Here is a 20605-nt window from a genome sequence, read left to right on the forward strand (position 1 = left end):
CGTTTTTCATTGCATTAACTGTAAACCCTGCTGTCAAATGGACAATTCCTGGATATTGAGGTCACGTTGACCTCTTTCCTTCAGGCTACGTTAACATTTACTGAACATAGGGGTGCTTTAAGCCCCTAACACCTTCCAAATGCCACGTTCTTGCCCACATATTGAAGGTGCACTATGTAACATGGGTGTGTCCGAAAAGTGAAAGTTCTCTAAGGTATTGTAGTGCCGAATGGTTTCCCCATGGCGACAAAGACAGAGGCGGTAGACTGGACTTTTCATCAGTGTTTCAGGTTTATTGAAGGGATTCCAGAAGACATACAGAGGATTTCATGGAGCATGGTAGCAGCAGGGTGAGAGCCGCATGGCACTCTCTTAAAGCCACAGTACTGCGTTTATATCTCTGTGAGTGCATCACGTGTCTTAAATCTTCTACAAATAGACAGATCGTTTCATGACAACAAGTCGAACACATGTCCTTAATTAGGTGTTTTCGTCTCTCACCAGTGACCTTCCAACCTTTAAGACCTACACGCTCAGCAACTCTGGTGAATACAGGCCATTTAAATCCACTACAGCAGGGGTATTCAACTAAAATTCAAATAGGTCCAGTTAGAGAAAATGTCCTCAAGCAAAGGTCCGGAATATCATAATGTCTAACTTGCGTTATCATTCAGTGTGATATATAGTGAAGTAGCCTAGTAGTTCTATCAACGTCTGCATGTAATCAATATAGGAAGAACAATTCAAAAACATTTCAACAATATTTATTCTCACTTTTAAACAATTATACAGATATATAATACTGAAGATATATGTATTATTTAAGGAGGTTCAACTGACTCAACTGAAACTAATCTCTTCATAGAAAAGAAGGGCTGCATTTAAAAATAAAATGGTGAAAATAAATATAGGCCTAATAATAATCTTAAAATAAAGATAAAATATATAATTCATTTTTGAAAAATAAAATAAAGTATAGCAGCAACTTCAGTGTTCCCTTTGTCTTTGTGAATGTTTTAACAGTTTCAACCAATTTAAAAAATATATATATCTCAACACCAGGCTTGGTTGCAGAACATAATGACTCGGGGTGCATCTGAGATTAGAAGGGGTGCAAAAAAAAATGAATTATGCAATTTGAGAAATATTTCAATGTATAATTTCTAAACTTCACTATACCTACTACGTGTGTTCAACATAGTAATCTCCCACTTTGTCTAATACTGGATTTTTATTTTGCGATTTTGAAAAGCTCTGAAGAAAACTGTCAGAAACTAAACCCCTGTAGGGGGGTCTGGGGGTATCCCCCCCAGAATTTTTTTGTGTTTTTAAAATGTAATCGGAGCATTCTGGTGCATTCTGGGGAAAAGAATAAAAGAAAAAGTCAACATTTAATATAGTTAAGATGAATAGAAAAATTAACAAAACAACATAACTTGCTAGCAGCCAGATGCTTAACAACTGGACTGAGGGACGGATGACCACTAGCTTTCGCTAATGTTAGTGGGGCTACTATCCAAATATCTTGCTAAAAAATTAACCTTTATTTATGAAATTCTGCCATTACTAAGAATATGTAACACTTAAAATATAGATAATTGAAACTACATACAAAATGTTTTTTTATTTGCCTGTTGCTGTTGTGGACAGTAGCAGTGCTGCTGGCGATTGGTGATGATGATGCATGTCAATCTTATGTCTGTGTCATTCACACATAGGACTACATCAAGGTAATAGAGAGTCCACATGATTGTACCTTGACCGGTTTTCACCAGTCTTACAAAAGGGGAAAAAACTCAGCTGTTGATCGCTCGTTAACTCGCTCACCCGCTCGCTGACACACGGAGCCGGTGAGCGAGCGGGCGAGCGAGAGAGAAAGCGAGAGAGAGTAGCACCTTAGCAAAAACTACAGCAATTACATATATATTTTTAAAGTATATTTATAAAACAATTCAGTCCGCCCTCTTTCCCTAATTGAGGATTCAGAACTAACATTTCAATTGAGGGTGCAATGCATGTTTATGCACCCCCTTAGAACCGGGCCTGCATTGAACAGTTTTAGCTTCTCTTTCTTTCCCTCTTTTATCCCACTCCCCCACTTTCTGTTGTTCAGTGAGAGAACTGAGCTCTAGCTTGTCCTGCCAGGAGTTTAAATCTGGGCTGGAAGGATGTCAGCGCCATTCTCATGCACATGTGCAGGTGCTCATATGTGAGCCTGGATCGATATTTACTTTTAATTATGTTCATGAGACGGACTGGTTTTGTGTTTCCAGTTGGAAGAATGAACATGAATGAGTCTGTCCATTCTGGATTGAAGGCTCTGTTTTCGCTGTCTACTTTTCTCTTCTTAGAGAGCGCCATTTGTAGTTATTTTTCTGTCTCTTTTCTGTCTCGCTGTATTTCTCACTCTTCTCTGCCTTCTCCCGCTGTGTAGCCTACTCACTCCTCCCGCTGTCTTATCGGCCTTCTCCCGCTGTCTCTCACTCTCCTCCCGCAGTCTTTCTCACCCCTCTAACGCTGTATTTCTCACTCTTATCTGACTTATTTCGCTGTAATTCTCGTAATTCTTGCACTTCTCTCTGTCATCTCTCGCATGATCGCTCACTGTCTCTTTGTCGGTGAGCCAGCCTGAGCCGGGAATGCACAGATTCGATTGGCTGAGTAGCAGGAGGCAGGATGGCTTAACTCGAATGCAATTGGTCGGTGGATTTCCTGAGTCGCTAAACCAGTACCGTAAAGTCTAGAAAAGCTGCGCCAGTCAAAATAGAAGCGCCCCGTCAAAAATTGTAATTTAAATAATTTATTGACTACAGGTCCGGGTCCGTATAGGACGGCGTCTGGGTCCGGACCCGGACCGCGGTCCGCCTGTTAGTGACCCCCGCACTACAGTATATTCTGATAACTGCATGAATAAACATTTCTTTACATGAGAATTGGATCCCTGGAACACTGTTTGGAGTTAGAAAGCTATCTGAAAACTTTGCTGTTGCTGTTTACATCAGCAGGGCCCACCGTTTTCTCTACAAACATATTATAGTCTTACCCTTGGAATCCAGGTGTCTCAGAATAATTTTGCGTTGATTTATGATATCATTATTCTGAATTACATGTAGAGTAAATATGTTTTGTAAACTAACTAACGGCTCTGCCAATGTAAATAAATCCCCCTCCCCTGAAACTGCATAGTGCACCTTTAAAGGCCAGGACACACCGGCCAGATAATCGCCGTCGTAGTGTCGGTAGGGGGTCGGGACACAAATCTGTTTGGTGTGTGCCGTGACGTCGGCCGACGTAGAGGTCGTCGGGCTTGTTTTGAGCCGACAATCGGCGGCCGACTGTCTTTCATTTGGAGCAATTTGATTGGTGGAGGGCTAGCGAATCAGTGAAGCCCGGAAGTGAGGTGGGTAGCACAAAGCTAACAACAGCTAGCCATCGTTTTAATGTGTTTGTTCGTTTCGTTTTGAGAGTACTCGCATGCATCAACCCTTGTTGACTGCTCGACACCATGCTCAACACTCTCTGCTAAAAATTGTGCTCTTATGGTCCATAAATATAAATACGTATTTCTATCTATGTTTATGCTCTAGAGAGCTGTCCCATCATTTCCGGCTTTCGTATTTTTTCGGGCCACAATACAGATTAGCGCCGCCTGCTGTTGTGGAGACATTACGTCCCGCGCAAGCGCAGAGCGTACGGAAAATAAGCAGTCGTCTCGGTGTGTTATTTGGCCGCGACGGGAAGACTGGAGCTTCCTGAAACGGCGACTCCATTTTTTGGGTAGTCGGAACGAGTCGGACTGGTGTGTCCTGGCCTTTATGCACCATTCAAGAAATCTGCTGGGAGTGAGTCTGGCACTGAGAGCGTAGTAACCAGTGGCGTTTTCTCCCGGAGGCCAAGGGAAGCCAGGCTTCCCTGTTTTTTAGGCTGTAGTTGTCATCCAATAAAAACATTTTTATTAACAGTTTCGGTATTTCTTTGGTGCTGTGTTGTTGTCATTTCTTCCCCATTTTTCTCCTCTCATTGAGCATTTCACAATGCGCGAAACGGCGCCCCTTTACATTTAGATTCTGAAGACGCGGCGAAACACGATACTGCACACTGTATGTCTGCGAGGAAGCTAGCCCGAGCTGGCATCCCTTGGTGAAAAAAAGAAAGAAGGATTGACCAATCAGGTGAGGCTATTGTCTTGACACTGCCCTCCTGTGATTGGTCAGGAGGGTGCCAAGGGAAGCCACTCGGCCCTTGGCTTCACACCAATCAAATCAAAGCATCATTATCAACGTCACTGAAATTTAACAACAATAACAATAGCGGGAGATTAGCATGTTTGCATTGTTATCATATTAGCAAGAACAGTTATGGAGGGTGGAGATTTTGAGTATTTAGTAAAAAATTATTTTACCAAACTGCCAATTGAGGAGCTGTTAAAAATCAAATCTGACGGCAGGCCAATGCGTGTGGAGAGAAAGAAATTTTATCGCACTTTCAGGGAGGAGAACTATGTCCGCACCGAGTGGCTAGCTGGTAGCGGCAATCTTCAGCTAATGGCCTTCCTCTACAAATAGTGAGTAAAATACACACCTTCTCCCGGCGCGGGTTAACTGTTCCCTTTACTGTCCGTTTAGCTATATGTTATGTTTTGTGTTATTTTATTGCTAATTGTGCCTTGATTAAGTTGCATTGGTATCCACTGAAGTTGTTCTGGGTTGTCTTAAGTAGTGTTGTATAATGAACATTTGGCCTAGTTCTTAAACGAAAAGGATGTATAGAAAGTATGTGTGTATGTCAAGCACCTAACTGATTGTGTGAGTCGTGTCTCACGTGAACGTGAAACTTAAAATAGCCTATAAAACGTCTCCTAATTATATTGTGAATGAATTCGAATCTGTATTGGGCATTAAGCGGCTAGTTGTGCATTCCGGTTGGGGTGGTGGGTGCATTTATAATACAATGTATAATTTAATAAAACTATTAGGAGGTGTGTGTGTGAGTGAGTGAGAGAGAGAGAGAGAGAGCGAACGAGCGGTGTCGGACAGATTACAGGCGTGTGCAAGTCCTGGTAAAGTGACCTAGCTCTTAAACGAAAAGGATGTATAGAAAGTATGTGTGTATGTCAAGCACATAACTGATTGTGTGAGTCGTGTCTCACGTGAACGTGAAACTTAAAATAGCCTATAAAACGCCCCCTAATTATATTGTGAATGAATTCGAATCTGTATTGGGCATTAAGCGGCTAGTTGTGCATTCCGGTCGGGGTGGGGGGTGCATTTATAATACAATGTATAATTTAATAAAACGATTAGGAGGTGTGTGAGTGAGTGAGTGAGAGAGAGAGAGCGAACGAGCGGTGTCGGACAGATTACAGGCATGTGCAAGTCCTGGTAAAGTGACCAGGCGCTATAATAGCTCTTGTATTAAATACAAGCTGCGACGTAGCCTACTCTTTTCTGTCCCCCACCTTCCAATAAACATGTAGATTAAAGGTGTTGTCTCACTTGGCTTCCTCAAAAAAAATCCCCACGCCACGCCACTGGTAGTAACAGTCACTTTACCTACAGACTATTAAAAAAAAACTCAACAAATGTGAAAGGTGAACTACAAATTCCAAGGTGATCTTAAAATTATGCTAACGCTGCTGCTAAAGGTGAATTTTTTTGTTTGAAATCATGTGTTTCAAAGTCGTTTCAAGTGGCCACACTCAAAGGCAAAAAGCAACTAATTGACAAGCCATTCTGATGAGAGTACACTGGCCCTTTCAAGATTATGCCATCGAAAAGTGATCATACAACTTGCAGCTAAGACAAATTTAGTTTACAAAATTGGGCATTTTGCTCCAAACTGTAGAGATAATAAAAACTGGAGGTAAAGTAGAAGATTCCTGACTTCCTATGTTAAGTAACATCAACTTTATCTTTTAAAAGGAGCATGACGACATTGCGACTCCATTTCTTAAGTTTTATTACAGTTACCCAAATGAGACTTTGTGGCTTACATTAGAATTGTTAAACAAGAATCTGAGGAACGGTTTAATGTCAGCTTTGCAATATTTGACACCTTTCAATCCTTGATGATGCACACAATTCTTAGATTCTTATTTTGGTTTGGTTAAGTAATATAGCCCAGTGTGTCCTTTTATGTTTATGGTGTTCACCTGATTGCACTCACACGTTTTCAAGATAAATCGGCTGCACCTGATGCAGCATTGTAACATTGCAGGCTGTCCTGTCAATCAACACGTTTAAGTGCAGAAGTTTGAACCCATTTACAGTATTTGTTTGAACCACTCGACTGGATTGCACACAACGTTACTGCCGTCTGTTATTTCATTGAGTGTTTTGCTTGATGGCTACAGCTGATGATATTGTGTGCATATGAATGAATCTGTTGTCATGACACATGATCTCTCTCTTCTCAGGGATTAAAGTTGGAGCCCGGGTTGCTGCAATGCTGTCACACCGGCTGTGGGAGCAGCCCCATCGACTATGCTGTCAACATCGGCAACAAACTGCTACTTGACATCCGTCGCCACGTCAAAAAATACTACTCCGTGAGTAATTCTGTTTGAATATCAGTTTGAAATGGTGGTTTAGATACATATTACACACTCAATATTACAACACTGAAAAACACAAGCAGGAAGGAATTCATGTGTTTCTTCCTTAACCACATTTAGTTTCCATTCAGTGTCTAATGTGGTGACTTGTTAGTGTAGCCGGCTGGCCAGCTGATGAGTAATTATCTCTTCTCTTATTTAAAAAAAAACTTTTTCTCCAAAGGCTCAGATGAATTGAATTTAGTTCAAGTTGCAGTTATTTCACCAATTCAGAGAAAAAGATTTACTGAATGTAAACCTTTGTTCCACTAATGCCATATTTTAAGCTTAAGCACTGTGGCAGTTTTCAAACCACCATCAGCATGTTCTATATAAATACAATTAATGAAAATGAAGTGTCTACAATAGGCCTGGACTGTATTTAACACAGAGAGAGAGAGAGAGAGAGAGAGAATTATCCCTGAAAAATACATAAATGGTCATTCTTTAGGCCTGGACTGTATTTAACACAACGTGAGAGAGAGACCTCAGCAGGGCACTGCGCTGACCAAAGAGCACATTTGAGGGAGCATTATCCCTGAAAATACATAAATGGCCATTCTTACCTTGAATACCAATTTTGATATGCGCACACTGCCAGTTTTGAAATTTTAAATGCTGTGTCTGGGAAAACGTCAATGTATTTGACTTAATAGATTGGGACGCATGTTCAGGTTTTCCCAAGAGCAAGAGGTGTGCAAGTATGGATCCGATCTACAGACAGATAAACATATGACCATAAATATGATCAAATACCTGTTGAATTCATATAAATACAGACATGGCAAAAAATAATTCAAGGTCACTTTAAAGCGGCTACGAGTAACATTTAAATATCTTTTAAACAGCCTCATGTTTCCTCTGATAATCATAAATTACCTTTAACAGCAAACGAGACCATCAGTGCAAAGAAAGACGTTTTTAAATAGTTTTTATTACTGCTTTTGGTCTGGTCGCACACCCAGTCCGATTTTCGGTTCGCTCGTGCAGGCTCTATGGTCACATATCCGTATTGGTCGCAGATTTCAGTGTGGCGCAGCAACGTGAATTGAGAAGCCTATTCCTCCAGGTGAGGGAAGGGGAGCGGGAGCCTTGTTTGAGACAGTTATTTGTCGTCATAATGACTGATAACGGGGCTGAACCATCAAAGAAAAAATGCAATGAAGAAAAGCTAAAAGGGAGAGTGATATAGGCTACGGGCGGGACCAGGGCGTTGCCAAGCAACGTGTATACAATTTCACGAGATCGAAACTAGACTGCAGTGTTTACTCCTAAATGAATGAGCGGTTGGTACTAACACAAAGTTTGCTTTGCTTCACCATCATCAGATAACCATTATCTGAAATAGTCATTATTTACAACAATATAAACACATTACCTCATCGTGATCCATACTAACTGCCGTCTCTCGTTCATTCGCTTTCTGTGAGGAGTCGGACACGTAATCTTTCAGCTCCGTGAGAGAGAGAGAGTAGTTAGGTGACACTGCTCACTCAACTCATTGCAATCAGGTGTGTGTGGCAGTGACTGGCATTAGTTGATGCAGTGTCAAAACCACTCTCACGGAGCCGAAAAGAGTCCTCACACTTTCAACACACGGACATGCACTATATTGCTCCCGTCTCAGTTCACACTCGCGCGCCTGGCACGCGCTAGGAAACAGCTTTGCGACAGCGGGCGTTGTAAAAATACTACCGCTTTTGTCCAAAGGGGACGCCAACGTGCCATGTTACTCGTAGTGGCTTTAAGGCCATGTTTTCACGACACTGGTCTCGCTAAACTAAAACAAAAAAAAAATCCTTTTACGTTTTTAAAAACTTCTGCGTTCAACTTTCTCCATGCACACGATTTTGGAGAAACGGTCCGAAATCGTACGCATGCCAAGCCGGTAGTTGGCGGTGACACTTGAAGCCTAGTAGATATACCTCTTCCCGTGCAGTTTAGCGGATGTAAACAATATGTTTACAGTAACCGAAAATGAATGGCACTAACGTTCATGAAGCTTTTGGTGTGAGCTTAGGGTTACAAGTATTGTAAATGACTAACTTTCTGTCCTCTTTTTTCACCGCGTCGAACTTGTGGAAACAAGACATGCTAGCTAGTGACTGGAGCGCTGCTGGGTTGCAAAGGGGTTTGTGTTTGTGCTAAATCCTGTTCCTTTCTGCTTCAAAATAAAAGTCAACTCACGTTTGGCCAGTGAAATGCTTTTAAAGTAGAAAACCGTGTCCCGGGCATTACTGGTGGTGGCACAAGTTTATTAGTCAGTAGAAAAGCTGGCAGAGCACACATCTTTTACCAGCCAAAGTGGTGGGTGGTCTCAATAACTCACTACTCGCTTAGACCCCGTTTCCACTTGGCATTAACATCTGACTTTTGTAATCGGATCACATGAATAAAGCTTTAACTACAGGTGAAAACACTCTCAAGACGCATTGAGATCGGATCACAAAAACCACATTCGGAGGTGGTTTACGTCGGTTGTGACCGTTGTGTCTGCATTCGTTTGGTAGTGGAAACACCAATGTGACTCTTGTCCACTTTAGGGACCTCCTACTCAACTGCTGCCCCCTGCCTGAGCGGAAATACGTTAAAAGTGCATCACTGGCGTTCATGCAGCTTTTATAGAAGCCTCATGAACGTTAGTTGCATCCGCCAGTATTGCAAATGACAAGCTTTCTGTCCTCTGGTTTCATTTCACCGCGTAAATCTGAAAACACGGAGAGCTGCAAGGCAACGACTTCCTGTTCTTATCCGCTTAAAAATAAAAGTCAACTCGCGTTTGGCTAGTAACGGGCTTTTAATGTGAAGGCGCACAGGAAATATTCTGTTCGCACGTAAAGTAACTTAACTGCTTAAAGCCGTGTACTGGTGGTGGTGACAAGAGTGTATCAGACGTTAGAAAAGCCGCCCGGCAAACACACATCTTTCACCAGCCAAAGTGGCGTAATAACGTACTCGCCTAAGAGTTTTTACTTTTATATACTATCTATGATATTTCCCGCATTTGGCGAGTGTTAATGTAGAGCCCTCTAAGCAGTGTTGTGCATCGCTCCTCCTTGTCTAAATGAGACAGTAGCCTATCTCTTCAACCTAGACTTGTAATTATCTTCGCATGTAATGCATTTTAATAGCAAATGTGATTAAAACTGTGGCACTGTACAGACCTGTATGTTTACTTGTTTGAACCCCATCGGTTAAAAACAGCAATGCAAACGGAAATGATGTGTTGATTTAAATACAGCGCGGGTAAATGGAATCGGATCACAAGTAGACAAATAAGTCACATTTGAAAATACAAGTGGGAACACACGGACTGAGAGCTGGCCACTTGTAACAGATTCAAAAAGTCAGATGTTAATCCCAGGTGGAAACAGGGTCTTAGACTAAATTTACCTGCATTTGGCGAGAGTTATATTTGAGAAGTTGTAACACAACAATGTTTGGTCATTTTACATGTCAAATGACTTGTATCATGAATACGCTATTAAAGCAGACTCATGGCATCAATGCTAATGATTTACTATGGTAATCCTGTGTGGAAATTTGACTAATCTGATTGGACCACCAGAACTAGCATTCCTAGCATAAGCCAATGTTAGCATTCTAACACTCTTAACTGTGGTGGTGAGCATGGTATGCATTGCCATGTTAGCGTCCTCACTGTATGTTAGCCCGCTGAGTTTAGCCTTTAGCCCAAGGATACATCTCATCTTGTGATCACTATAGCTAGCAGATAGGCCATTATCAGCAGTCGCACTTCATGAATACATGACATTTCTGTGTTGCTTCAACATTTGCTCTGTTTTGCTGACTACTATATATTTTTATTACGCCTCTGATATGGAACACCGTAAAATAAAAAATAGACATTGTCTTTGGATGTTTGCTATATTGCGTTATTAAGATTCTGGGACTTCACTTTACTTCTCTGTTGCTTTTAAAAGATGCTAATGCGCTGTTATTTTGGATTGTTCTGGTACATTTAAAAACTTATTTTGACTGGTAGAAACTGAGGCTGCCTAAGAGTGAATAAACTGGACTCCTGTGTTGTCTTTGTAGAGCTCTCTCTCTCTCTCTCTCTCTCTCTCTCTCTCTCTCTCTCTCTCTCTCTCTCTCTCTCTCTCTCTCTCTCTCTCTCTCTCTCTCTCTCTCTCTCTCTCTCTCTCTCTCTCTCTCTCTCTCTCTCTCTCTCTCTCTCTCTCTCTCTCTCTGCTGGTAGCTTCTAACACCTTGGTCTTGAGCGAGTGGAATGTACTGTCTGTAAAAGTGTGTGCGTAAGTGGGGGTTACTCTCCCACAGTGCTGAACAGAAATCAATTAGTTTGGTGAATGTGTGGGGAGCGAGTCCCCCTCAACCCCTTTGTCACGATGTGTGAAACAGCTGCTACCACTGAATACTTACACCTAACACGGCAACACACACATGCACAGACGCACATACACACACACAACTGGAACAGCAGTGGACACAGCACACACAGCGGGGCAATGAAGAGGGGTAATATTGTGTAATTAAGGATTCCTTTCAGACCGAGGGAGAGTTCAAATAGACCTGTTTGTCCGGCCCGATAGAGTGAAAGCTCTGCACCTCTGTGTGTGTGTACATCAGTATACTTGTATGTGTGTTGGTGTCCTAAGCTAGGACCAAAGAGACATTAATCATTAGCGAAATTACCTCCTGTCCCCCCCCCACCCTCATCCCTACCATTATCAATAAACCAGCACCCTGAGAATGGGCAAACACTTGCTCTCGCTCTCTCACCCTTTCCTCCTGTCATCCCGCTGTCTTTGGCGAAATGAGAGATTTGCTTGTTTCCTGAACCACCCAATTCTTCTATCTTTTTTTTTCTTTTTTTTAACCCTCCCATCTAACCACCGTTGCCATGGCATTTAACAAATTATTGCAATTACCCTCGTCGTGCAGGTCGCCCCTAGAAACGGGCTGAGGGGCAAGAGAAGAAAAGGGGAGGGAGAGAAAGGGTGAATGAAGAGCAGAGAAGGTGATAATCCTGTTTTGAACAAAAGGTCAAATTGTTGAATAGAGAAGCTTTGATTAAGCGGAGGAGGTACAAAGTGGAACCGTTTGAGCCCCATTCAGTGTGTGCGTGTATGTGTGTGAGACAGAGTGTGTATGTGTGTGTTTGTGAAGTAGACCGATTTTTAGGTCCATTCGCTTTAGAGCTGGAAGTGTTGACTACTGAAGCACAAAAAAGCAGGGAGAGCTCTTCTGGTGCGCGTGTGTGTGTGGGGAAGGTGGATTCCTCTGGTACCGGAGTCATGTCACAAGAGGCAGGCTTCTCCACTTTGTTAAAGGGGAAATGATGCCAACATTTCTCCAGTCGCTGTTGCTCTTATGTGAATAATTTAGACGTATCAAAAGTTAAGTGAAGATTTTTGGACAGAAAACGAGCACATTTGAAGACGATACCTGACTACAGAAGAAGAAAAAAAGATGGAAGAGGGTTGAACATAGAGCTCTCACTAATTGCAATTTCCATTATAATTGAATTTGTCCATTGTCAACCAATACATTTTGATTGATAATAGTCAGAAACCTGTGAATAAATGAAAACAGTGAATTAGGGCTGGGCGGTATGGACCAAATCTTATATCACGGTATAGGTAATTGTATATCACGGTATAGATATATATCACGGTATAGGTAATTGTATATCACGGTATAGATATATATCACGGTATAGATATATATCACGGTATAGTATTTTTCCTTTAAACTCAATGGATTTAAATAAGTGTACTGTACTTTAATCACTTTAGATTATTTTCATCTTTTACTTCAATTTCCATTTAAAAGAGAAACTGGTGTAAAATACCACACCAGTCTGGCTTTAGTCAGTCATTGCAAAATAAAATGAGACAGCCTCAACCAAATGTGTAGCCTACATTTTTCAATTGATAGTATATCAATAAAATAATAATAATAATAATAATAATAATAATAATAATACTTGAATTTCCTGCAATATTTGCTCATCTTCATTTAAAAAAGCTGTCAAAATAAACTAGTGCGCAAATGTCTGGTAATAATTTCACCCCATTTTCAAGTCTGACATGTTTTAAAGTTAACATGAAACCAGCCTTGTTGGCTGTCTCCAGAGATAACAGCACTAAATAGATGCCAGAGATGTCAGTGTTAGCCAGCTAGCTCACGAGAGCTAACCCATGTAGTAAGCTGCTTAAAACCAGCCAACTCTGTGTCACGGCAACAGCACGCTGAAGCACCGCACACAGTAGCAAGTTTCCTTTGTCCGTTAACTTTTTTGACCGTTAATACCAGCTGCTCTGCCACCGTGACACAGAGTTGGTTTGTTAACTGTAAGTGGTGTACAGGAGCTAAACAGCTAGAGCTAACGGGTGAGGCTTCTTCCGCTGAGGGTAGAGAAGCTGTCTTGCAGCCCAGTGCCCCCTGTGGCGCGGTTGTGTTACTGTAGTGTAACTGTAGTGACCCAGAGGGACAGCTGCCTCCCGCCACATGAACTGTTCTTCTCCGCGGTATAAACGGTATGGCCAAATCTATCCTGGTAGAGCGTCCACGGTATGATACTGTCCTACCGCCCAGACCTACAGTGAATAGTAAATCTCCCAAAAGTGATGTGTACTGATTGCTTGTTCTGTTTTGACCAGCACTCCACACGTGAATGTTTTGCTTCACATCTGACTTACATGATTAATCAATTATCGCAGTTGTCATAAATTGATTTGGGCTGATTGTATCAACAACAAAAAAATCGTCTCATCACCCATAAGCAGCCATTCCATTAAGGAGCTCAGTCAGAAAAAACGGTCTCGCTGATAATTCGTTAATATCACTCTGTGTAAATATATTGCTGCAGCTTCAACAGCAGAGTACAGTACTAGAGAGGATTGTGAGTATCAGACTGTCAGTGCAGTGAAAACGAGAGCTTTGAGAGAGAGAGAGAGAGAGAGAGGGTTAAAACAAGCAAAACAAAGGAGCAGAAGAGAGAGGGTAGATTTCGTGGTGGGCCCTGTCGTGGCCTGGTCTTGCCTCTGTTTGGTTAAATTATGTGGAACTCATTTGACGTCTGCATTCAGCGTGTCAGGTATCCACTGCTATAATTATGCAATTATGAGCCTTTATTCTCTCATGTCCGACTGTACACCCCCCCCATCCCTCGCTCCGCTTAAATGCCTCAATTACATTTATTTTTTCCCTACTTTCTTCTCCTGCCTCGTTCCCCACGTGCTCCTTGTTTTGAAGTCCTTTCTTTCTGGGTCTGCTGCACTTAATGTCAATTAGTTTTTTGTGTGTGTGTTTGTGTTGATGGGCTGTGGGTCTCAGTAGCACAAGAGCATTGTGGGTAACTTCTTCTGCGCTAAGCTTTCACAGTTGTGTGTGTGTTGACTCTTTGATGTATGTCTTATTAATTCATTTTAATGCATGTGAATTGAAAGCGATTAATGTGTGTGTGTGTTGGTACCTCCTGTTAGTCCCATGGGAAAAGTAGTGTGTGCCACGGCTTGTGTCATAAGAAATACAGACACACACAAATAAAAAAGCAGCCGCCCACACACTCTCATACTCTCTTATCTCCTTCCTTTACCAACCATTGTCCTGCACGTGTCTTTATCAGAGACGCTGAGCCGCTCTCATTTCCCATGATGCTTAGCCCCTTTGTACAGGAGCGGCAGAGGTGTTTAGATAATTAGTCCTGGGCGCCGGGGTTTGTGGGTAAAGCTGTGAACCCTGGGACTTTCTAATTGATTTGGGACATATGTGTGTGTTTGTGTGGGCATGTGTTTGCTTTTAATTTAGAAGAGATCAGCTCTGTGTGTGTGTGTGTGCGTGTGCGTGTGTGTGTGTGTGCGCGCATGCATGCAGAAAGGGGTTTCTTTTAGATCTCTACATTACTGGAAATAATAATCTTGGTTTGATCATTTGTTAAGAGGCGACCTAAAGCATCAAATCCATATACAAATAGGTAGTCTGGAGTTTAGCTAAAATATACAGTATGTCACCATCCCAACATGCCAGAAAAACATCCATTAGGGCAAAATAGGGGGTGGTGAAGGGAGTAGATTAACAGAGGAATGATATTGTGGTTCTTTCAGCCTCGCTCATGGGGCCTGGAAGTGTTTCCTTCATCAGAAAGACTATATTATAACTGTAAATGTAGTTCTACCTCAGAAGCTTTTGCAAGTAGCAGGCATTTGCTGCTTTGGCCATCGTGCTATGGTTATGGCCTGATGTGGCTCATCTGACTGGTAAATGTTGTGCTCAAGTATTCACCCTTCTTGGAGCAAATCAAATTGTATGTGTGTTGTTTTGCAACTCAAAATCACACTGGGCGTAATTAGGATTTAGTTTGACAGCGATCAACACAAGGGAGGAGTCTTTAATCTCAGATGTCATCACTAGTGCAGCCAGTACTTTTTTGTTTTCGTTTGAGAGGTTACATAAGGAATTTGTTTTAAGTAATTTTTCAGAAAACCTGGTGTGTTAAGGAAGAACAAACCCATCCGCTTACACATAGTTGATGCTTAAGGTGCCTTTACTATATATTGACTAAAAAGGTCGATTTTTAGTTTAGTGTTATAAAGTACTTTAATTTCAATATGTTAATAGAGTACAGTTTCTGTCGATCAGTGCCTAATCTTAATTACACCCAAAGTGATCAAAAACAATAAAACATGAAAAGGTTCGGACAGGGACACATTTGTTTTGTGGTAGAAAAATCCTAACGTACTCTTTTATTTTATTTTTATCTTCAATTCGCATTGTAAGAAACCTTCATCAACCTCAATACATTCTTCTGTGCCATTGTATTTCTTTGTCCTTTTAAGAGTCACTTTAAATAGTCAACTTTGGTGGAAACTAATGCAGGAAACTTGTCCATTAAAACAATCTTAAGTTTACTCTGGTTGATTGTTGCCATCAAGGGCTATTGAAGGTTTTTCGCACTGTGGGAGGGGAAGGCGTTATGTGCTAGCGAAGTCCAAGAAGAAAGAGAGAAAAAAATATCTTTACCATTTCTTTTGTAGCTGCTGCTGCTCAAAACTGATCAGGACACGAGACAGAAGCCAAACATAACAAAAATCAATCCGAGAAACACTGCGTGCCTTTTGTGTGTGTGTGTAATGTGGATAGAAAGACAGGTGCAGTGGTTTTGAGGGGGTTTATTTTGAATGAATGGAAAGAGGGATTGATGGATGGATGGGGGGGAGAAGGAAAAGGCGTTGATGGCGGTGGGTCTTATGCTCTGTCATTAGTTGGGCATTAAACCCCCCCTCCTCCCCTCCTCCCTTTAGTAATGACAGGGCATAAGAAGCAGAGGGAGGGGTGGAGGGGGGGTCTGGAAGAATACAGGGGAGATTGAGAGGGTAAGACTACAGCACCTGCCCAGGGTCACTGCCTCGCCACAGGGGGTCCTAACTACTGCCGTTTTGGCCGTCCACCGCTCTGCCCGTCTGACAAGTAGTACTCACCACCGTGCAGGACACACACACGGCAGCTGAAGATACATTCAAATGTAAAGAGAGAGAAAGAGAGAGAGGGCAGGGAGGGATGTGAAGTCAGATGTTAACCCCTGTCTTTGCCTCTTTCTTTTTTCACAACCCTTTTTCCCCCCCCTCTGACTACTTTTCTTGTCATCTTTGTTTAGAATTAGAGTTGCTAAATGGAAGCGACAATTTCCAGCAGAATTTTCTCATTACCAGGCTTTTTAACGTGTCTCGATGTGACAACAGTCTTTTAGTTTTTTCACTCTTCTTCTTTCAAACAAAACAAACAAATCCACAAAACAAAGTAAGACACAAACAATTTTACAAATCAGTAATCCAGTAGGGTCGCAGCCCTTCTATGTTCATGTGTCTGATGGTGACACACTTTGTTCATGTGAGCGTTTGGACATGAAAAGCCAAGGGAAAGTATTGCTGAAATGGAAATTTAAAGAGTTTAATGAATTGCTCTGAATATCATGAAATTGCAATGAGCAAACAGGAGAAGTTAGAAGAGTGTATTTTCGCATATTGATTTTCTGAATGAATTCTGTCTATCGACTGATTTAAAGGTGGAACTGAAACTGGTATGTTAACAAAGGGAATGTTAACAAAGGGCGCCCACCGTAGCTAGCAAAATGCCAATGTACAGAGACTAGGCTGTGTATTTACTGTTGTTGTTTTTTACGGACAGGTTGTTGACTGAGTGGATATTCACTGACTATGCCTAAAAGAAATGTTGACAACAAGCATTCTCCAGAATTGCTGACACCACCTTTAATCCACTACCTGCTGATGAGGTTTCCCAGTGGGTTGAAGGTGTAACATGTGATGCTTTACTCGTAGGGCTGGTTGGTGTGTGAGGACCAGGCCTGCCAGAACAGGACCAGACGTTTGCCCATCGCCTTCTCCCGCCACGGGCCCATCTGCCCCGCCTGCACCCGGGCCACGCTCAGACCAGAGGTAACCCACAAACTAACCAAATGCATAACAAAACACACATGAAAATGCCAAATGACCATATTTGGTTAAAGAAAGAAATGAGGTTCAGATGAATGCACACACTTGAATTCTGTAGGCTTTTTTGTCCAGGTGATGGTGCTATGGAGCTGAAGTCGCTCCCCTCACATATGTGCTGTACATGTTAAGTCATGAGGATCACATATCCCTTTATACAGTACACGCACACACATAAAGTTTGTTACTTTTATTATTACGTACACCCTGATAAGTCATCTTTCCTTTGTCCCCCCCCCAGCGTTTGTGTGACAGTGTGTCCGCACACTCACTCACACGCCCTGCCTTCATGTCACTCGTAGCCGATATGTAGTTAAACCATTAAAAGCATCTGTCCTTCTAGCGATAGCCGCCTTTATGAACGCTTTGTTAGCTTGACCACTGGATTTAAAAGAAACACTCCCTTTCAATTTAAGAGTGACGGTTCAATCTATTTTTTTTCTTCCTCTCCCATTCTTATCATTCCTGTCTCGGTCCTTGCCTTAACTCTCTCTCTCTCTCTTGTCAATTCCTTTATTTCTATTTTTTATCTTGCGTTCTTGGCAACGAACTGCCCACCCTCCACCCGGCTGCTTTGCTGTGTCTGACTCTGTGGCGACAGGTTGTAAACCAGAAGGCCAATTTCTGCTGTCACTGAAGCCACTTAGGCGGCCATTGATGTGCCTGAAGGGGCCGTGGCACTTTAAACTGCAGGCTGAATAAAAAAAAATGTGTGTGTGTGTGTCCAGCACCTTTTCTGCCCTAAAACCTGTAGCCTCTCTTTATTTGAACCTGCTCCTCAGTCACTCTCTCACAACATATTTGTATGTACGTGAGGAAGGACGACTGATGGTATCCAATAAGGTGTACAGTGGCCAAGCTCAGCACTGCCTATACAGTATGAAAAGGAAAAAACGTAATGTTACTCCATACAAATAAATCATATGAGTAGGTTAATAGATTCAAAGGCATACTGCTGTATCTGATGGCTGCATGTTACCAATATCATCTAAAGAAAAACTACATTCAATCAACATAATATTTACTTGTACTACTTGGTTAACACCTATGCTCTCACATGCCCATCTCATTGACTGTATGGCACCAAAATAAATAGTTAATAAATAGTTGCTGACTGTCACAATTGAACACCCTCAGAAAAGAGAGGTTTTCCTCCCAGGGAATTGGTAAAACACGATTCATAAAAAGGCTTACGCTGCCTTTATTAAGTATTGGGTAACAGTTATCTGATTAATAGCCCGGCAGTTTACACATTAAATTGCTGCCGATTATGCAAAGTGTTTGAGAGGCCATTTGTGGCTGTTTTTAGCTGGGGGTAGATGTACTTGCTATTAAAGCTTTTGGGTTGTTAGGAGCTCAATAAGATTTCCATTCATCTAGCCACAGTCCGGGCTCCTGGATCGCTCTGGCCAAGTTGACCTTTATGACTTTTATCTGTCATGATCATCACAAATGATTAAGCTAATGTCATAAAAAAAAAAACTGCCAAAAAGACTGAGGGTTTTTCTTCTTTGTGCACGCTACACTCAAAACACTCTTGCCTGTGCCGGAGCTTTTGTAAAAGACCGTCTCGTTTGCCCCCCATTTTCTTTCTTACATCATGGTACATTTACCATCGCTGTGGGTGCTGCCTCTCCTCTCTCCTCCTTCCATCCTTTTCTCTCTCCCTCTCTCTGCCTCTTCCTTTTTCCTCCCTCCCTCTCTCTCTCTCCCTCTCTCTGCCTCTTCCTTTTTCCTCCCTCCCTCCCTCTCTGGACACCGACTCAGAGCGTGATCTGATCTCCATGTAATGGGAGAGTAATAGGCACTCTGCCTTGATTGGTTGGTAATTTGGGGGAGTTATGCACAGGTGCAATTTGTAATATTTTCAGTAAATTAAATTTCTTTCTCTTCCTCTCTCTCTCTCTCGCTCTCTATCTCTCTCGTCCCTCCCTCCCTTGCTCCGCAGCGCTTAACTCAAATGGGCCATTTCTCAAATCTCTGTCCTGACTTTGCCTTTCTTTCCTCCCTTTTATTCAATGCCTTCTTCTTCCCTGTGCTCCTGGCCTTTATCTTCGTTTTCCTTTCCCTCCCCTCCCTCCTTAGCTCTTCCACTCGTTCTTTCTTCTCTTGGCTCGTTGTTTCTCTCCTCTCGCCCTCCCTTTTCTGTCTCTCTCTTTTTATTGATGTACGCTCAGGCGCCCATTAGAGCTCCCTTTTTCCCTCTAGTGGAAATTGCGGCATGTTAATTTTCACACAAATTACGGCAATAGCAGGTATCTCTATTTGATACATTATAGCGGGAGCAATCAGAGATAATTGAGTGCCTTTCAGAGGGAGACGGCTGCATTCACCGCCGCCTCAAAGCTGCCCCATTATCGCCTAATCGCTCTTTAAACACTGAATTTTCGCCGAACAAAAATTCTTGTCATAATTTTGCTTAAGTGTATTTGGAAATCACAGTCCTTTTGAGCGAGGATAATTGAAATCAAATCCCTTTCACTGGAGCTGACATTTCTACATTTCCCTCCAATTGAAATTAATTTCAAAAATTGAGCATGAATATCTTCAAATAGCAGGCAATTATGCCTTTCAATGGGGAGAAATTACCGGCGCTGAATCGTTTTGGAGGCTTTGCGGGGCGAGAGCACCAGTTAAATGCCTTTGTTTCCCCGCCGTGTTTGCCTAGTAAAGATTTACATATATTGACTCATTACGGTGTCTTGTGAGGCTGATCGGCTGTGACTAACCACAAACCGGCAATAACGCTCATCGCATCTAAAAAAGCTCAAGAGTTTTTAAAGCCGTGTGGCCTCACAGCTGAGGCAAAATGTATGTTTGTTTCTCCCTCCCGGTTTTTTTTCTTTCTCTCGCTCTTTACCACAGCTGCAGTCGTGCGAGGGGCTTCAGGATATTGTGGCTTCGCTATTTACTATCGCTATTGCCAGAGTATAGGGACGTGTGTGTTTGTGACGCCGAGGCCCTGTTTGTGTCATTGTCTCTGCTATGTTTTTTCTCCGAAGCCCCTATCTATGTCAAGGCGCTGCATGGTCGCAGTTGTTCAGTAGCTTCCATCCACCATAACTGCACTGTTTCTGTTATTGTAGTTTACCTCCCTCACATTCTCACACACAGCCATATTGTAGGACTTGACTACTTTTTCATTTACTGCTTCACTGGTGTACTTGGGCTAGTGTGTGTGTGTGTGTGTGTGTGTGTGTGTGTGTGTGTGTGTGTGTGTGTGTGTGTGTGTGTGTGTGTGTGTGTGTGTGTTCCCTAAAAGATTGAGACAGGTGTTTTTAAGAATCCAAGGAAGCCTTGAGTGCTCTTTTTTTTTAAATTGTGCGAGCCGTTTCGGACTGTTGCACTGTGATTTGGATCAATTTGTATGATTAAGCCTCTTTCTCTTATTTCTCACTTTTCTTTATTCCATACATCCATCTGTCTTTTTTTCTCTCACCTATGTACACACATTTCTCTCTTCCTTTTTTTTTTTAAAGGCCTAACTGTTTGTGCGTGTGTACATGCGCCGGGATGTGTG

At 42.2% G+C, this 20605-nt stretch overlaps 1 protein-coding gene across 1 annotated transcript in view; it reads left to right on the forward strand.

The window, feature by feature from the left end:
• The window catches only part of pola1 (polymerase (DNA directed), alpha 1), a 64686-nt gene that overhangs the window by 33052 nt on the left and 11029 nt on the right, over nt 1-20605 (forward strand). Inside the window, 2 exon segments of the mRNA XM_080050638.1 lie at nt 6416-6547; nt 16915-17031. Of these exon segments, the coding sequence (XP_079906764.1) occupies nt 6416-6547; nt 16915-17031 (249 nt within the window).

The sequence above is a fragment of the Ammodytes marinus genome (assembly GCF_949987685.1).
Source record: "Ammodytes marinus genome assembly, chromosome: 21".
In the NCBI taxonomy this organism is placed as follows: Eukaryota; Metazoa; Chordata; class Actinopteri; order Uranoscopiformes; family Ammodytidae; genus Ammodytes; species Ammodytes marinus.